The sequence below is a fragment of the Schistocerca serialis genome, chromosome 4, assembly GCF_023864345.2.
Source record: "Schistocerca serialis cubense isolate TAMUIC-IGC-003099 chromosome 4, iqSchSeri2.2, whole genome shotgun sequence".
NCBI lineage: Eukaryota > Metazoa > Arthropoda > Insecta > Orthoptera > Acrididae > Schistocerca > Schistocerca serialis.
The window spans coordinates 82,417,807-82,436,956 of record NC_064641.1 but is presented as its reverse complement, the minus strand read 5'-3'; the positions used below and the strand labels follow the sequence as shown (position 1 = coordinate 82,436,956).

The following is a 19,150-nucleotide window of genomic DNA, read 5'->3' as shown; positions in this document are numbered from 1 at the left end:
TGCTAGTACATATTTTAGACGCTGTACAGCATTACGTAGGGCTCCTCTACCAGCAATTCGCTGTTCAAGCCGTCAACGACTTCAAAATCTTCTTCTCGATTTTCATCGCTCTTCTTCAACAGAGTTAATCTAGCTTTGTAGTAAAGAAAACTGCGCGGTTTGCGAGCCAAATAAAGCCGATGACGACTACTGCAGAGCGCAAACCACGTTTACCAACTCGTCCCGTGTGCCGACGGCGCTGCCTCTCGTGAGGTCGAAAGACCTGTTCACGTCCACGTCAACGTTAGCTGCCACGTTCCTTGTGATGACGGCCTTAGCAGTATACCGCCAGCCAAACGAATCACGAGACACATCACTTCGCAAGCTTATATGGAACGTATAGAGGGGACCCGGCTTAATCTCTTGCACTATTAAATAAATCTAAATAATGGTCACCAGCCTCTCTTAGATCTGCGAGGGAGTGTTAAAATTCTCAGCACTAACACACCACTAATTAGTGATCTGTAGCAATATAACTGCTTTCAATAAGATTCCAAGATCGGTTCACTGGAATGGAAAATATTCTCTGCTATCAATTTTTATACAGCCTCCAGTTAGGTGACAGCAAAATCTCCCTACAATTTCCACAGCAATAGGATAGAAACACAGTTCAAAGTCAGTTGGTCAAAATACAAATAGAAGGCCACCTGACCTCTCAATTTTTCCCTAACTTCATGAAATTATTTTTAACATTTACCTCTTCCATTCATTTTTCGCAATCTTCATGAAATTATTTTTAACATTTAGCTCTTTCATTCATTTTTCGTAAACTTCATGAAATTATTTTTAACATTTAGCTCTTTCATCTAACCAGCTCACTGGTCATTTCCTACTCACGGTAATAGCGCTGTCCACCAAAGAGCTACTTCTTGCTAGGGCTTTTCAAAATTTATCTCCATTTTATCCAAGGAAAATAATTCTGATTTCAGCATAGTAAGTCTCAACCAGAATCCCTTTAGATGGATTACGGAAAGGGCATATAATCTGCAGCCGAATAAAGCCCCCTTGCTCTGAATGCTACACGCTGGCTCTGGTGGCGACAAAAGCTGGCGGACAAGTGGACGATCGAGGTCAGGAATGACATGTGTATATTGTTATCGTAAATGTCTGGAAGACAATGACCTGAGACATGCAAACCGCTTCCCCATAGTGTTAACGAGTCGCGAAAGACAGACTCTGCGATCTTTTGGTGACAAGCAGGTAGCCTTAGAGAGTCATCCAGTAGAGCCAGCCAGCTTCATTTATGTCGAGTCTTTCATGTTCCAGCAATTATTTCGACTATAACTGTATAGTCATGCTCTAAACCAATGTAGAGTCCATGACGTAGGGTAATTCACAATCTTACTTCTCTGTTTTATATGCTAATCGCGGATTGGGGATTAGGGCAAAGAAGATCCCAACGCCCCCGAATGTGCCATTTGTCTTATAATCCCACTAGACAAAATATTAGTCGCCGTCTTCAAACAACACTGGTCGCTTTGGCGCACCGTGTTGTTGTGGTCCAGAGACTGGTTTGATGCGGCTCTCCGTGCTATTCTACCCTGTGCCTCTTCATCTCCGAGTAACTACTGCAACCGCCATCCTTCTGAAACTGGTTACTGTATTCATGTGATGGTCTCCCTCTACGATTTTTATGCCCCATATTTCCCTCCAGTACTAAATTGGTGATCCCTTCTGGCCTCAGAAGCTGTCTTATCAAACTATCCCTTCTTCTAGTCAGGTTGTGCCACAAATGTTTCATCCCAATTCTGTTTAGTATTTCCTCAATAGTTACATGATATACCATCTAAATTTCAGCATTCTACTGTGGAACCACATTTTAGAAACTTCTATTCTCGCCTTCTCTAAACTGGTTATTCCAGAATGACATTTTCACTCTGCAGCGGAGTGTGCGCTGATATGAAACTTCCTGGCAGATTAAAACTGTGTGCCGGACCGAGACTCGAAATCGGGACCTTTGCCTTTCGCGGGCAAGTGCTCTACCAACTGAGCTACCCAAGCACGACTCACGCCCCGTCCTCACAGCTTTACTTCTGCCAGTACCTCGTCTCCTACCTTCCAAACTTAACAGAAGCTCTCCTGCGAATCTAGCAGAACTAGCACTCGTGAAAGCAAGGATATTGCGGAGACATGGCTTAGCCACAGCCTGGGGGATGTTTCCAGAATGAGATTTTCACTCTGCAGTGGAGTGTGCGTTGATTGTCCATGTTTCACTTTCATTCATGGCTGCATCTGATACAAATACTTTCAGAAAAGACTTGCTGACATGTAAATCTATATTCAATGTTAACAAATTTATCTTCTTCAGAAATGATGTTCTTGGCATTGCCAGTCTACATTTTATATCCTCTCTACTTCGCCCATCATCAGTTATTTTTTTGCCTAGACAGCAAAATTTATCTACTAGTTTAAGATTCTCGTTTTCTAAAATAATTCCCTCAGCATCACCTTGTTTAATTCGACTTCACTCCATTATCCTTGTTTTTGCTTTTGTTGATGTTCATCTTATATCCTCTTTTCAAGACAATGTCCATTTCTTTCACGTGTTCTTCCAAGTCCGTTGCTGACAGAATTACAGCGTAATCGGCGGACCTCAAAGTTTTTATTTATTCTCTCTGGACTTTAATCCCTACTCCGAATTTTTCTTTGGTTTATTTTACTGACAGCTCATTTTATAGATTGAATAACATCGGGGATGGGCTACAACCCCGTCTCACTCCCTTCTCAACCACTGCTTCCCTTTCATATCCCTCGACTCTTATGACTGCTCTACGATGTCTGTACAAGTCGTAAATAACCTTCCGCTCCCTGTATCTTAACCCCTGTTGCCTTCAGAGTTTCAAAGATGGTGCAAAACTGGCACCGGCGGCTCATGTGAACCTCCACCACTGACGCAAGTCATGGTAGTAAAGTGGTGAGTATGTGCCAGTCGGTTGTATAGAGTCGGCTCTGTGAGATTAACCGACGTGGAGACCTGATCCTGCTCTCAGTCATTCAAACTACTTTGAACATGATCCAGAATTTTTATTTCACCATTATCGGCGACCAAGTGTTGCCTCTCCTATATTCTAATGAGTATGCTGGGTATACTCAAGTCGCAAACGTTGACAACAGCCGTGTTCAGAGGGCTGCCCGCGTATGTTCCTGATTTGATGAGCACTCAGGTCCTTATCGGTTCTCGAGTTGTACGCTAAGTCACCCGATCTTAATTCCATACAAAATGTCTGTAACCCTGGGTGGAACAATCATAATTACTGTGTTTTGTTAACTCTATCGGATCTAATAATCGGTGAGTGGCTTCAGCTGCATATTATGGTGTACCCGAAGAAACACGTGAACTCTCTTCCTCGCCGAACTGAGGCTATTATGAAGCTAGAGGCTTTGCTACCAGGTACTAGCACGATGTCTCCTGGGGGGGGGGGCTGAATAATTTTTGTCTAGAGAATTTGTTTTTATCACTGTAACGCAGTTTCCGTGTTTGAAATGTACTGTATAGCACCCAGTGCTCAATTTTTATATATATATATATATATATATATATATATATATATATATATATGACTGCTCTACGATGTCTGTACAAGTCGTAAATAACCTTCCGCTCCCTGTATCTTAACCCCTGTTGCCTTCAGAGTTTCAAAGATGGTGCAAAACTGGCACCGGCGGCTCATGTGAACCTCCACCACTGACGCAAGTCATGGTAGTAAAGTGGTGAGTATGTGCCAGTCGGTTGTATAGAGTCGGCTCAGTGAGATTAACCGACGTGGAGACCTGATCCTGCTCTCAGTCATTCAAACTACTCATTCAAACTACTTTGAACATGATCCAGAATTTTTATTTCACCATTATCGGCGACCAAGTGTTGCCTCTCCTATATTCTAATGAGTATGCTGGGTATACTCAAGTCGCAAACGTTGACAACAGCCGTGTTCAGAGGGCTGCCCGCGTATGTTCCTGATTTGATGAGCACTCAGGTCCTTATCGGTTCTCGAGTTGTACGCTAAGTCACCCGATCTTAATTCCATACAAAATGTCTGTAACCCTGGGTGGAACAATCATAATTATATATATATATATATATATTTACAAAAGAGAAGGAGGAGATTAGTATTTCAAGACCCGTCGACAACGAGGTCATTAGATACGGAGGCCAAGCTCGGATTTAGAAAGGATGGCTATGGAAATATGCCGTGTCTTTCAAACAAACCATCCCAGAATTTTCCTGAAACTATTTGGGGAAATGACAGAAAACCTAAATCAGGATGGCCGGACGCGTGTTTCAATCGCCGTCCTCCCAAATGCGAGAAAGTGTACTAGCCACTACGCCACCTCACTCGGTCTGTTTACAAAAGAAAGCAATACTTTGCTAAATAAGTTGTTTTCCATGAAGATCGATAGCGAGAATAGACTGTGGAGCGTGTGGTAAACAGTGACTGTGTAACGTGGAATCTTGTGTGGTTCGATGGATTATCTTTCTGCATTGATGACATACCAATTTAAGTTCCCAAACTTGTGTTGTGAAGCTTTCGCCACTAGATGATTGTAGATTGCCTGATATGGACGAGAAGCCCACGGCCTTACAGCACGCTCCTTATTAATTTTGGCGCAAGGCGGGAACACCTTGCAGTCTAGTCACAAGGGAACAGTCAGTGGTGTAACAAGTGAGAAGGAACTAACTGGCACTCATAGCTGCATATTTTGCAAATGATTGAAAGCGGATAAATGTGCAGAATTTTTATTTTGGTAACCTAGAGACGATAATTCATGGTTGTCCTAATCAAGATCCTTTCATTCCTAGATCGTGATTTCAGCATTAGACTATGAACAGCTTAAATGTTCGGTAAAGCATTTGAGTTGACCCTGAACCATAATTAATTATTTTATGTAATTAATGAAGCTTAGAAGTTTTACATTTAGAGATCAGGAACGCCGCGGTTTATGAGTCCATTGTTGCTGGTTGCATACTTCACAAATGAAGGCGCCGCTGTTACATTGCTAAGGCCTCCTTCATTCCCGCTGTAATTGAGTAAGACGAGTCTGAGAACTGTGGTGCTGCTGCCGCTTCATATTTATTCCACGCATTCTCTCTTACTGAAGCATGCAGGGGTCTTAGCCTAGTCGCGACGTACTCTTAGTACTGAAGATATATACACGAGTTGCTCCTGTAAAATAGCACCGACAACGCGAAGTGACTGACTGTCAGAATCAGATGGCCTAACGATGCTGTGTTTTATGTGACCGTGAAAGTTGGAAGACGAAAATTAATGTATACAGTGTACACAATTGCTAATGTAATCTGTTAGAGGAGGAGTGATGTCTGGAATAAGTTTCATGCCAATGCCCATGATTCGGACGTAAAACAAACAAACTTTTCCAAATCCAAGCAAAATGTTTCTATTCTTGTTTATTTCAGTCCCACCATGAGATAACACATGTGCTGTATCAAACGAAAACTGAGCACAGAATAAAGTCACCGCTATCCTGCGACCGAAGAGAGCGCTATTTCTGTAACCATTTGGTCAAGACAACTTGCATTTATCGGTTGTTACTGAGTTGTATAGCTTAGTCTATCATGCGTTTCTGTAAATTTCTCGAAGACTGTTATAAATACATTTTAATAATTAATCACAATTTAGAGATTGGACTTCATTAGCATCCCATGTTTTCTGTTCCTGTTGTTACAGACTCGATAGCGTCTCGAAAGCACGTATTTGTCAACACAATTGTTAGACTTTCTCTGAATAGATATTAAATATTAAAATAAATTTACACACACACACACACACACACACACACACACACACACACACACACACACACACATGACAGAACACCATTCACTGATAACTGATCACTCATTATACTGACACACTAATTACGAATCTACTACCGATATAAACCCATCCACGCGATACTAACGACACCTGGCGAGGAATATCTGCTAGCCAGGCACAAGCATGGTACATGTAGTGTCAGTAAGTGTCGTGTCCGTGTATAGAATGGGGAAGGAACGCTATCTACGAGGGTTGGAAATTTAATAGTTCCAACTATTTATTTACAGCTCGTATCTAATAGATACGTGTTTTAAAGTATTACTGGCCTTCAAAGTAGTCACCAGCATCGTGTTTGACCCTTTGCCGGAGATGTGGAAGTCGTAGAATACTCTTAGCAGCGCCAGTTGTGTTGACAGTTCGAGCGACGCGGTCTATTGCCCGACGAATATGTAGCAGTTCTGAAGCGAATGCTGTGAAGTGTTTCCTTCAGTTTAGAAATCGAGTTGAACTCACGAGGGCTCAAGTCAGGGGAGTGCAGTGGGTGGTACAGCGCTTAGCAGCCCTATCAGTCAAACAAATCAGTAACAGCTTGCAATGTTCGTACTTGAGCATTGTCCTGCATAATGATGGTCAGGTCCTGCAGAAAGTGTCATCGCTTCTGTCTCTATGCTGTTCATTTTTGGAAGACAACCTACGACCAGCTTAGACACAGAAGTGATAACGCTTTCTGCAGGATCTGATCATCGTTTTGTAGGACAATGCTCAAGCACGTACAGTACAAGCTGTTACTGATTTGTCTGACTGATGGGGCTGCTAACTGCTATACCACCTACTGCACTCCCCTGACTTAAGCCCTCGTAAGTTCAATTTGGTTTCTAAACTGATGGAAACACTTCATGGCATTCGCTTCAGAACTGCTACAAATTCGTCGGACAATAGACCGCGCCGCTCGAACTGTCAACACAACTGTCACTGGTAAGAGTACCCTACGACTTCCACATCATTGGTAACGGGTTATCACAATGCTGGTGACTGCTTTGAAGGTCAATAAAACTTTGAAACACGTATCTATTTTGTACGAGCTGTAAGTAAATACACTCCTGGAAATTGAAATAAGAACACCGTGAATTCATTGTCCCAGGAAGGGGAAACTTTATTGACACATTCCTGGGGTCAGATACATCACATGATCACACTGACAGAACCACAGACACATAGACACAGGCAACAGAGCATGCACAATGTCGGCACTAGTACAGTGTATATCCACCTTTCGCAGCAATGCAGGCTGCTATTCTCCCATGGAGACGATCGTAGAGATGCTGGATGTAGTCCTGTGGAACGGCTTGCCATGCCATTTCCACCTGGCGCCTCAGTTGGACCAGCGTTCGTGCTGGACGTGCAGACCGCGTGAGACGACGCTTCATCCAGTCCCAAACATGCTCAATGGGGGACAGATCCGGAGATCTTGCTGGCCAGGGTAGTTGACTTACACCTTCTAGAGCACGTTGGGTGGCACGGGATACATGCGGACGTGCATTGTCCTGTTGGAACAGCAAGTTCCCTTGCCGGTCTAGGAATGGTAGAACGATGGGTTCGATGACGGTTTGGATGTACCGTGCACTATTCAGTGTCCCCTCGACGATCACCAGTGGTGTACGGCCAGTGTAGGAGATCGCTCCCCACACCATGATGCCGGGTGTTGGCCCCGTGTGCCTCGGTCGTATGCAGTCCTGATTGTGGCGCTCACCTGCACGGCGCCAAACACGCATACGACCATCATTGGCACCAAGGCAGAAGCGACTCTCATCGCTGAAGACGACACGTCTCCATTCGTCCCTCCATTCACGCCTGTCGCGACACCACTGGAGGCGGGCTGCACGATGTTGGGGCGTGAGCGGAAGACGGCCTAACGGTGTGCGGGACCGTAGCCCAGCTTCATGGAGACGGTTGCGAATGGTCCTCGCCGATACCCCAGGAGCAAGTGTCCCTAATTTGCTGGGAAGTGGCGGTGCGGTCCCCTACGGCACTGCGTAGGATCCTACGGTCTTGGCGTGCATCCGTGCGTCGCTGCGGTCCGGTCCCAGGTCGACGGGCACGTGCACCTTCCGCCGACCAGTGGCGACAACATCGACGTACTGTGGAGACCTCACGCCCCACGTGTTGAGCAATTCGGCGGTACGTCCACCCGGCCTCCCGCATGCCCACTATACGCCCTCGCTCAAAGTCCGTCAACTGCACATACGGTTCACGTCCACGCTGTCGCGGCATGCTAACAGTGTTGAAGACTGCAATGGAGCTCCGTATGCCATGGCAAACTGGCTGACACTGACGGCGGCGGTGCACAAATGCTGCGCAGCTAGCGCCATTCGACGGCCAACACCGCGGTTCCTCGTGTGTCCGCTGTGCCGTGCGTGTGATCATTGCTTGTACAGCCCTCTCGCAGTGTCCGGAGCAAGTATGGTGGGTCTGACACACCGGTGTCAATGTGTTCTTTTTTCCATTTCCAGGAGTGTACTTGTGACTGTGGAAGTTCCAACCCTCATATCTGAGTTTGACAGAGGGCAGGTTGTGATGGCCCGGAGTCTCGGCACGAGCATTTCGGAAACTGCACGAGTTGTTGGGTCTTTGAGGAGTACTGTGTTGACTGTCTTCAACATGTTGCGAAACCACGTCCAGAGGTCGGGGGTGAGCGGCCATCCCTAATTACAGATGATGGAAGTCGTTGGCTGGGCGCACTGATAAAACAGGACAGGCTGCGACTGTGGCGGAGCCGGTCGCTGTGGCCGAGCGGTTCTAAGCGCTTCAGTCCGGAACCGCGCGGCCGCTAGGGTCGCAGGTTCGAATCCTGCCTGGGGCATGGATGTGAGTGATGTCGTTAGGTTAGTTAGGTTTAAGTAGTTCTAAGTTCTAGGGGACTGATGACCTTAGAAGTTAAGTCCCATAGTGCTCAGAGCCATTTTGACTGTGGCGGAACTAACATCAGACTTTGATGCTGCGCATAGTACAAGTGTGTCTGAACACACGGTGCACCGAGCACTCCTAACGATGGGCCACCGCAACCGACGATCCATGGATGTGCCAATGTTAACACCACGACATAGACAACTACGACCAAAATGGGCTCGTGAGAAATCACACTGGACTTTGGTGCAGTGAAAGAGCTTTGCATGGTATGATGTACCCCGATATCTTCCTCTTCATGCGAAAGGAGGGCTCGAATCCGTCGGCTTCCAGGGGAACAGCTTCTTAACAACTGTACTGCGGTACGGAAACAAGCCAGCAGTGACTCCATTACGTCCTGGTCATCATTCACGAGGGCTTCCGCGGGTCTTGTGGAGTTCGTGCAAGGCACCACGATGGCCAAGGAGTAAACCACGTACACTCCTCCATGACATCATGTTCCCCGACGGCAGTGGCAGTTTTCAGCAAGATAATGGGCAATGTCAAAATTTGTCAAGAGTGTGATGGAGTGCTTCTAGGGACACAGAGGCGAATTTCAACCGATGTGCTGGCCTCCCAGCTTGCCAGATCTGAACGCGGTCGAACACATCTGGGATGTGATTGAACGTCGCGTCAGAGCTCATCGCCCCCCCCCCCTCCCCCCCACACCTCCTCGCAATTAATGGGAATTAGTTGACTTGTGTGTGCAGATGCGGTGACAACTCCCTCCAGCTACCTATCAAGGCCTCATTGCTTCTATGCCACTACGTGTCGCCATTGTTATCCGTGACAAAGGTGGACATACCGGGTTGTTAGGTAGGTGGGCACAATATTCTGGCTGATTAGGATATAGTAATATTCATGTCTACTGGTTGCTTATGTCATTTAGGCAGGTTGGGTATTTTACGACATTTCAAAACCTGAAAACGGCTCTGAAGCCATTGTCGTGATTTATGAAATAAATAAATAGTAATTTACAGTCTAACGGCGAAATTCCTTTCAAAAAGGTTGCGTAGTAGTAGGAATGCCACGAGTTGGCTGTTATACTTGCAAACCCGTCTGCTCACTCTCGTTTCTAAGCGAGTCGAGTCGACTTGTACCCGACAACAGGTGGCGAGAGGACTGCGGCGGAGACTCGCGAGTCCACACTAGGAGCACATCGAGGTGGCGAGTTCGGAGGTAAACAAATGAAAGGAGCTCATTTCTGATTTTTACTTTACATACTTCACTGATGCAGGTATGGTATCTCCTTAGCAGCAGCTATAATGAACTTGTTTAAAGTAACACACAGCCCGTCCGGACAGCAGTGTGTGTTAAAGGATCACTTCTGAGATGACCCCAGATCGCATCGGCTCGGCGCATTAAAGACGAGGATCTATGCGCCAGGAGCCTGGATGTGGTTTTTAAGTGGTTCCTCACATCTCAGTAGGTAAATACCGGCCTGGTACCCAAATCCCGCCTCAAATTTTTTTTTAATTGGCTTTCGGGACGTGCCCATAAAGCCATTTCAAAAGTGGAACGTCTTTTATGACGGTAGGATCGTGTGGACAACAAGAAAATCTCCGACCCGGACGGGAATCGAACCTGGGACCCTCCGCTTAGCAATCCTCCGCCCTGACTGCGCAGCTACGGAAGCGAATATCTTCTGTTACCCTATTCGCAAACATTTAGAAAACTTTGGCTCTCTTTCACATATGGAAATGTCGTGTGGCTAGGGCCTCCCGTCGGGTAGACCGTTCGCCTAGTGCAGGTCTTTCGATTTGACGCCACTTCGGCGACCTGCGCGTCGATGGGGATGAAATGATGATGATTAGGACAACACAACACCCAGTCCCTGAGCGGAGAAAATCTCCGACCCAGCCGGGAATCGAACCCGGGCCCATAGGATAGACAGTCTGTCACGCTGACCACTCAGCTACCGGGGCGGACTCTCTTTCACATGAACAGCAACACAGTTGAGGTCCACATACTCCGTCTCGCTAGGGTAACGGGTTGGCGACAGGAAGGGAATCAGGCCACCCTTTAAACTAAACGTGCCAGATCCATTAATAATCATGCCACCCCTACGCCGATGCGGCGCAAAAGCACAAGAAAAAGAGTTTAAAGTATCATTCAGCGTTCCAGGAGGGTATAATCAAATATGGAAGTGCGAAGTTAGGGACCAGACTGCTTTGTTGTCACTCAAATAGAAGAGTGATGACCATATATTCCACGTTTTCCATTTCTTCAAGTGGGACATTATACACATTTTTCAAGTAGCAGTTAAAGTGAAGGCCCTCCCCCACACCCACCTGGCTAAAGCGGCTGACTGCCATGAGGAGGACCTGGATTCGATTCCCGGTACCACCAGGGATTTTTCCTTGCTGAGAAGACTGGAACGGGGTGCACTCAGCCTCATGAACCCATCTGACTGAGTTTTAGCAGCTCCATGTCACCGAAATTGACAATAGCTGTGAAAGATGTGCGCTGATCACACGCCTCTCCATACCACACCAAATGACGTCATTGTCGGATGACGACAAGGCGATTGGTCGACTGTGGAGGCAGTTTACATTTTACTTATAGTGATTTTCAATATCGTTTGTGTGAAAATACGTTCGTAGCAATTATTTCTAAATTTGAAGCAAGTAGCGGTTCAATCCTCTATTCAGTGGACAAATGCTGCCCGACTACAGTTTTATTTGTAGTAACTGTTGGATGAGAGTAGTAAACAGTGCTATATTCAGTTTCTTAGCTGCTGCGCACATGTTTTCCGGTTTGTTTGGCTCTCAGAGTCCCCACAGGTGTCGAATTACGGATTAGGAGTTCCAAAGATATGTAGTAATGCCTAGCACGATAGTAGGTTATGCATCAGTCAGTTTATTTAACTTTCTTGCAGATTTATGATGCATAAGAAATAACATACTTTTTAGCATAATGTAAATAGTATGGGTTTTTTCATTGTGTAAATATGGCAATTTTTAGCTGGTGGACGCCTTTTGGGGAAATCTAAAATCAAATATTCAAAAGTCTGTGAATTCCTAAAGGACAAAACTGCTGAGGTCACCGGTCCTTAGACTTACTCACTACTTAAACTAACTTATACTAAGAACGACACACGCCCTTGCCCGAGGAAGTACTCGAACCTCCCGCGAAGGGGTCGCGCAATCAGTATCATGGCGCCTCAAACCGCACGGCTATTCCGCTCGGCAAATCTAAAATCGTTCCGCGTTTTGTGTGAATGTTTTAAACTGAGAAACACTACACACTTCCCAACTGTGGTAATCCCATTAAATTTTCTCCCCTAACATGTGACAGCCTGGAGCGATAGCCCGTACGTGGCTCTCCTTATACACTGCAATCTCGTTGTGCCAGGCCGTAGCATTGGTAATGTAAGGGGAGCCGCTGAAACGGTGCTATAGGTACCAGAAATAAGGAAATGTGATTTTATACGAGGTTGGTTCAAAATGTAAGGTAACAAGTTCTCTGCGAGGAACGTTCAATCAGGAAGCAAAGAACTACACGAAGTTACTAATGCAATGGTACATGTTAATTTTCCATAGTCACTGTGGCTGTCTAAGCATTTCTTCTATCGGTAATTCAACATGTAATAAATCAAGTTCCAGGTGTAAACAACAGCCACCTGAGAGTTAGCATCGGTTTTGAAGTGGTGCCCAGCCACGTGCTTTTTCAACGGTCCGAAGAGATGCAATTCGCTTGGTGCGAGATCCGGCGTGTATGGAGGGCGTTCCAGTACAGTCAGTCGGAAATGCCGGACCAAATTACGCTTAACCGAGACCAATTCGGTCGGATGTTGTAGTGCAACAACACGACTCCCTGTTTTTCCTCCGAATCTTTTTCTGCCACAACAACTGGCACCTTTCACCGTTACCACAAGGGCGAGGGAGTCAAGTAGAACCACAAGCTGCGTGTCGCAAAAGACTGTCCACAACTTTCTTCTCGGATACCTTTCTTTTGTACTTCACTGCCAAATGTGTACATGTGAACTATCATTCGTTTCTTTATGTTATAAATAAACCGGTATGCATGCGACAGTAACCCTAACTAATATGTTCCACAAGGACGTACATAAAAATAGGACTTTCCCGGGGCTCATATCTCGGGTTCGGTGGATTATAGAAAGGTATTTTCAAGTGTTCTGGATACCCTTTGTACTAGGGAGCATTTGTATGCCCAACATAAGGATCGTCTTCATGTAATTATACTACATTACAGGATCGAAGTTTGAATACTACTCACTTCCTCCAGCTTAGACAAATGGAGCAAATTAGTTGGTTCATTTTGATTACACATGGTCTGCGGCGAGCATTAAGAGGCTTATGCAGGCACCATTTCGTTCCTGGGAGGTTTCTGAGAAATCCCGAAGAACATAGTTTTTGAGTATCGAAATCGACATGTGGATTCGAAGACGGCTAGGCACACCAAATGGCACATTGTTTAGAAGATCCTGATCTCGAATAACCATGAACATTTTCTTGATATTTTTTATCTCTTTCCGAGATACAGAATTTCAAAGTATCCTACTTGTGTGCGTAAAACACGCACGTAAAATCCGATGTGTGGCGAAAACGTAGTTCATAAAGTGACGTAGCACGGAGAAATATGCTGTGAAGTGCCTCCGTTATCATCACAAGCGTTCTGGTAATCCCTTGTTGTAGTACAGAAGCGCAGACAGAATCTTTATGCACTTTAAATCCGGTCTAAGATGTAAAATTGATAGTTATGCGTTATTTAGATTTCACGCAAGGAATCTATCAAAATTTTACTGACCGACGGAGTTCTTTTCATATAGGTGACATGCCCCGCTGCAGCAGAGAAAAGATGGGAACCAGCGGAAATATGCTCCTATCGGAGCGCAGAAAAGGCGAATATGCTCGTGTTTATTTAAAGACTGACTGAAAAGTGTGGTACGAGCTACCTCGTTCTAGCTTCCACAGCACCTTTAAAAATTTTCCAAAAATTTTTACCTGCGAAGATTTTCGTGCTTTTTCATGCTGAGAGAGAAGCAGACAGTTAGAGATAGAAAAGTAATATAAGTATGTAGACACAGATAGTGGTTGCGGCATAGAAAGAGTGACGGAGACAATCGCAGTGTGCGGGAAAGGGATGGACACAGTGGCAGTGGAACACAGTTGAGGCTAACAGGAAAATGGTAAAGGAGACAGTCCCAGTGTGAGAACAGAAAGGAAAGGAGGAAGTTGACAAGGGTGAGAGCTAGTGATGATGAGAGACAGTGTATGGCAATGACAACGAGGAAGAGAGAGATAGCGACAGTGACAAAAGGCAGCAGAAGTGAGATGGTGTGAATCAGATAGTAGAGAGCAAGGAGGAGACTGTTACAGTGAGAAAAGACAGTAATAGCAGGACAGAACGAAAGAAACTGTGGCTGTGAGACAGGGGACAGTGACATCCAGACACAAAGAGATAATGACAGTGTGTTGGGCTGAATGAGTGAGTAAGAATGGGCAAGGAGGAGTGGATGGGTGTGAGGGACTTAATGCAATGGACTAGTGGGTGTGAGCGAGTTACTGATAGGGGAGCTTGTGGAAGTGAGAGGTGAGTCCCATCATAAAAAGGAACGCACATATATTCACATGCCAAAAAATTTGGGAAAATATTTGAAGGTGCTGACGAGGGCAGAATGAAGCAGCTGGTACCCTACTTTCTCGTCAGTTTTTTCATGAGCAGGAGTATATTCGCCTTTATGTGCTCCGATAAGGGCATTTTTCCGCTGGCATATAATAGCTCTGTATTTTAACGTTTTGTAGAAACCTTCCTACGTTAGTTATTAAATAGACGCTGCGGACAATGCCGTAGTCACTAGACATACAGAATTCATTCGTTGATGCTCGTACAGTCCATCCGCACAGGACTTAAATTCCGTGAAATCAGTCATCTGTGTAGTTATGGCAGATATTTCCGAGATGAATTTTCACTCTGTAGCGAAGTGTGGGCTGATTATAAACTTCTTGGTAGATTAAAATGTTTGCCGGACCGGGACTCTAACCTTGAATCTTTGGCTTTCACGGGTAAGTTTCTAACGACTGAGTTCTCCAGACACGACCCACGACCCACAACCAGACCTCAAAGCTTTACTCGTCCTACCGCTAGTACCTCTCCGCTATGTTAAAAACTTTACAAGCTTTCTCTTCCATACTTTGCGGGACTAATGGTCTCAGAAGAAAGGAAATTGGCGGGAAAAGGCTTAGTCACGGCACACGGGATTTTTCCGAAATGAATTTACACTCTGTAGACGTGGGTGTGCTGAATTGATACTTCCTGACAGATTAGAACTGTGTGCTAGACTGTGACTATAGCTCGGCTTCGAATCCCGTCGCCTCACACAATTTCAATCTGACAGGAAGTTTCTATAGCCACTTGCTTGATTTAGATCTTTCACAACATTTGTGGGTTACTGATCTATTCCGAAATACATTACAGCTTTACGTTCAATCTGATTACAATATGATCAGAGACAATAATTTAACACACGTAAAATTAAAGTTAAATCCGACGATGTTCACACGAATTATTTAAAAATTGTTTGAACTAAACTAATCTAAACTCCTCAATATTCTCTTTTGTCTGTGAGGTACTGGATGGGCTAAACAAAAGGTTTCGAACGCTTAGCATATTTTTTGATTTAACTGAGGCATTTGATTGTGTTGATCGCAAAATATTGCCCCAGAAGTTGGTTCACCTCTTACTGTAGCAACAGGCAGCAAAAGGTCATTATTCACAATGTTGATAATGGCTGTGATGTGGCATCTGAGTGGGGCACTGTGAAGTGGGGGGTGCCCCAGGGATCAGTGTTGGGGCCACTCCTGTTCCTTATTTGTATAAATGATATGCCCTCTAGTATTACAGGTAACTCTAAAATATTTCTATTTGATGATGACACTAGCTTGGTAGTAAAGGATGTTGTGAGCAACATTGGCCCGGTTTCAAAAATGGTTCAAATGGCTCTGAGCACTATGGGATTTAACATCTGAGGTCATCAGTCCCCTAGAAATTAGAACTACTTAAACCTAACTAACCTAAGGACATCACACACATCCATGCCCGAGGCAGGATTCGAACCTGCCACCGTAGCGGTCGCGCGGTTCCAGACTGAAGCGCCTAGAACCGCTCGGCCACTCTGGCCGGCTGGCTCGGTTTCAAGTAGTGCAGTACATGACCTAAGTTCATGGCGTGTTGAAAATACACTAACGATAAATCACCGTAAGACTCAGTTTTTACAGTTTCTAAGACAAAATTCAACAAAACCTAACGTTTTAATTTCACAGAACGGGCATATTATTAGTGAAACTGAATAGTTCAAATTTCAAGGTGTTCAGATAGATAGTAACCTGTCGTGGAAAGCCCACGTTCAGGATCTTGTTCAAAGACTTAATGCTGCCATTTTTACTATTCGAACGGTATCAGAAGTGAGTGATCTTTCGACACGAAAATTAGTCTACTTTGCTTAATTTCATTCGCTTATGTCGTATGGTATTATATTTTGAGGTAACTCTTCCCATTCTAAAAGGATATTTTTGGCTCAGAAACGGCCGGTTTGGCAATAAGTGGTGTAAGTTCACGAACCTCTTGTCGACCCCTGTTCACGAGTCTGGGTATTTTGACATTGGCCTCTCAATATATATATTCCTTACTGTCATTTTTTGTTAACTGTATTACCTCATACCCAAGAATATGCAGCTTTCAGTCGGTTAATGCTCGGCAGAATTCAAACCTGCATTCGGATCGGACTTCCTTAACTCTTGTGCAGAAAGGTGTGCAGTATACTGCTGCATCCATTTTCAAGAAGCTACTACTCGAATTCAAAAATCTTTAGCAGTAATCCACGCGCTTTCAAATAGAAACTGAAGTCCTTCCTCATGGATCACTCCTATTCTGCCGAGGAGTTCCTTGAAAAATTAAGCTGATTCTTACTGAATTGTTGGTTGCGTTTACTTAAGCTTATGGACTGCCTTTTTTAGGGTTCATGAACATTTATTTTTATCTGTTATTACTTTTGTGTTGTAATTTCATGTACTGACACGTTCCATGACTTTGGAGATTTGCTCCTCAATTTGGTCCTACGGAACGTAACGTGTAAATAAATAAATAAAAATAACAGGCCTGAAGGCCTAACGGTACCGACCGACCGCCGTACCATCCTCACAGCCCACAGGCGTCACTGGATGCGGATATGGAGGGGCATGTGGTCAGCACACCGCTCTCCTCGCAGTGTGTCAAGTAGCTCCTCAGTTTGCCTCACAAGGGCTGAGCACCCCGCTTACCAACAGCGAGCGGCAGACCGCATGGTCATACATCCAAGCCCGACAGCGCTTAACTTCGGTGATCTGACAGGAACCGGTGTTACCACTGCGGCAAGACCGTTGGTAAAAATTGTTTAAATCATCTAGTAACCACCGACTGGACACTGGACGCGGACGAAGAATGGGTAAATGAACTCAAGATCAGCTGTATTGCGCTTGTGACCCGCTAAGCATTAGATGTGGCTACAGACCTGCTTGGCGACGCGCTTGGTGTGCAGTTCGCCGATGCCCGCCTCGGACACGTTGGAGGTGAGGTCGCCGAGCGGCGCGTACTCCTGCGAGAAGACGTAGAAGCCGGCCGTCTCGAAGGCGACGTCGTACGTGGTGATGATGTTGCGGTGCGCTGACAGGTGCAGCCCGTAGTGGAACTCGCGGAAGAAGTCGCGCAGCGCGGTGTACGGCTTGGGCAGTGCCTTCAGCACCATCTCGGTGTCGGTGGCGCGGTGCTCCACCAGCAGGATCTTGCCGAACCAGCCCTCGCCCACGATCTGCAGGATGTCGAACTCCTCCGCCAGGCTCACCTGCAACAGCGCAGCGCCGCAGGGCGCCTGCCTGAGGTGCTACCTTCTAGCAGCGATTCATCGTATGTCGCTGGAGCTACGAAAGGCAGCTAAAAACCAGGAAAAAAGGAGCAGATTATTCCTGTTTCAAGAAGTTAGTCTTGTTTTCTTGTTGTGACTATCTTTCTAATTCAAAGAGAGGGCTTGTTAGACCCCAACCCAGAGGTGTACATATTCCGCTCTTAACCAGCCCGTACATGCCTGTTAGACAGGAAGGCAAGCTGCAGACCGGGAAGGCTGCTTCACACCCCAACTCAAGCAGGCTAAACGAGTCTTGCCTGCCAGCCCGTCTTCCAACTGTGCTACGCTACGTAGCAGTTTAACTGTACACTTTCGTTTTAATGTTAAGATAGGGTTCGGAAGTTGATGGAAAGTCTTTTTTTCACACGAGTATCACAAGACGAGACTTAACGGAATAGGAATTCGTTTTGGGTCATTGCAATCCAGAAAATAGTGGATTTTTCTGGACCCTTACTTCCTTATCGGCTTGTTTGGGGCTTATTTATTTACTTCGGTGTGAATGATTTTCTCTGCTACTTCAGCGTCTTTCAACTAGTACAGGGTATTCTCAATTCTAACATCATCAGGCCACCTCTACTACATGTTTTCTGTAGTAAGCAGATCAATCTCTAAAAGTCAAGAAGATCCTGTACAACTAAGAACTGAAGCTGTCTGTTATAGTGCAACGCCAACTAAAGCAAAGCTTTAGAAGTCCAGTTTCTATAACCTTAGAATGTTCCAGCTAAATAAGATCCCTGTTACATCAGTTTTAATTATTTTTCCAGGATGTGTTTTGCGAGTTCGTTGAATTCATTCTAAGTTGCCAAAATAGTTCATTCTAAATTCGGCAAATGCATTTTCACAAACACGATGTTCGTTTTTCACATTACGTTAATTTGAAAAGAAAAAAAGTTTTTGTTTCTTACTAAGCTTTCTTCATACTACACTGAGTGCCCCCAGGATGTGGTTTTTAATATGCACTAAGCCACATTTTTTATCTTATTTCAGTCAACGTTTGCTCTAAATTTAGGAAACCTATCTATTGCTATGTCGCCTCAAGTCCTTAGAAAACGTGTCCACACTTGTCAGCCACTAAGTCTTTCTCTTCTTTCAAAATATTTATGAAGTGAGGAAACTGCTAGTCAAATTTACAAACATGTCGTAACATATTCGAGGTTCCCGAATGAGTGTTTAGTAACTTAAATAGACAGTTCGCATTGCGAGACACCTACCAAATTAAAGTTAAAATCTTCTGGGTTGTTAGGCCGCGTCATACACTCCTGGAAATTGAAATAAGAACACCGTGAATTCATTGTCCCAGGAAGGGGAAACTTTATTGACACATTCCTGGGGTCAGATACATCACATGATCACACTGACAGAACCACAGGCAAATAGACACAGGCAACAGAGCATGCACAATGTCGGCACTAGTACAGTGTATATCCACCTTTCGCAGCAATGCAGGCTGCTATTCTCCCATGGAGACGATCGTAGAGATGCTGGATGTAGT

At 45.1% G+C, this 19,150-nt stretch overlaps 1 protein-coding gene across 1 annotated transcript in view; it reads right to left on the bottom strand.

Annotated features, from left to right (window-relative positions):
• LOC126473648 (serine/threonine-protein kinase meng-po) overlaps nucleotides 1-19,150 on the bottom strand; it is a 368,324-nt gene that overhangs the window by 117,759 nt on the left and 231,415 nt on the right. The window contains exon 4 of the mRNA XM_050100863.1: nucleotides 17,269-17,598. Coding sequence (XP_049956820.1) covers nucleotides 17,269-17,598 — 330 coding nt within the window. The remainder of the gene's footprint in view (nucleotides 1-17,268; nucleotides 17,599-19,150) is intronic.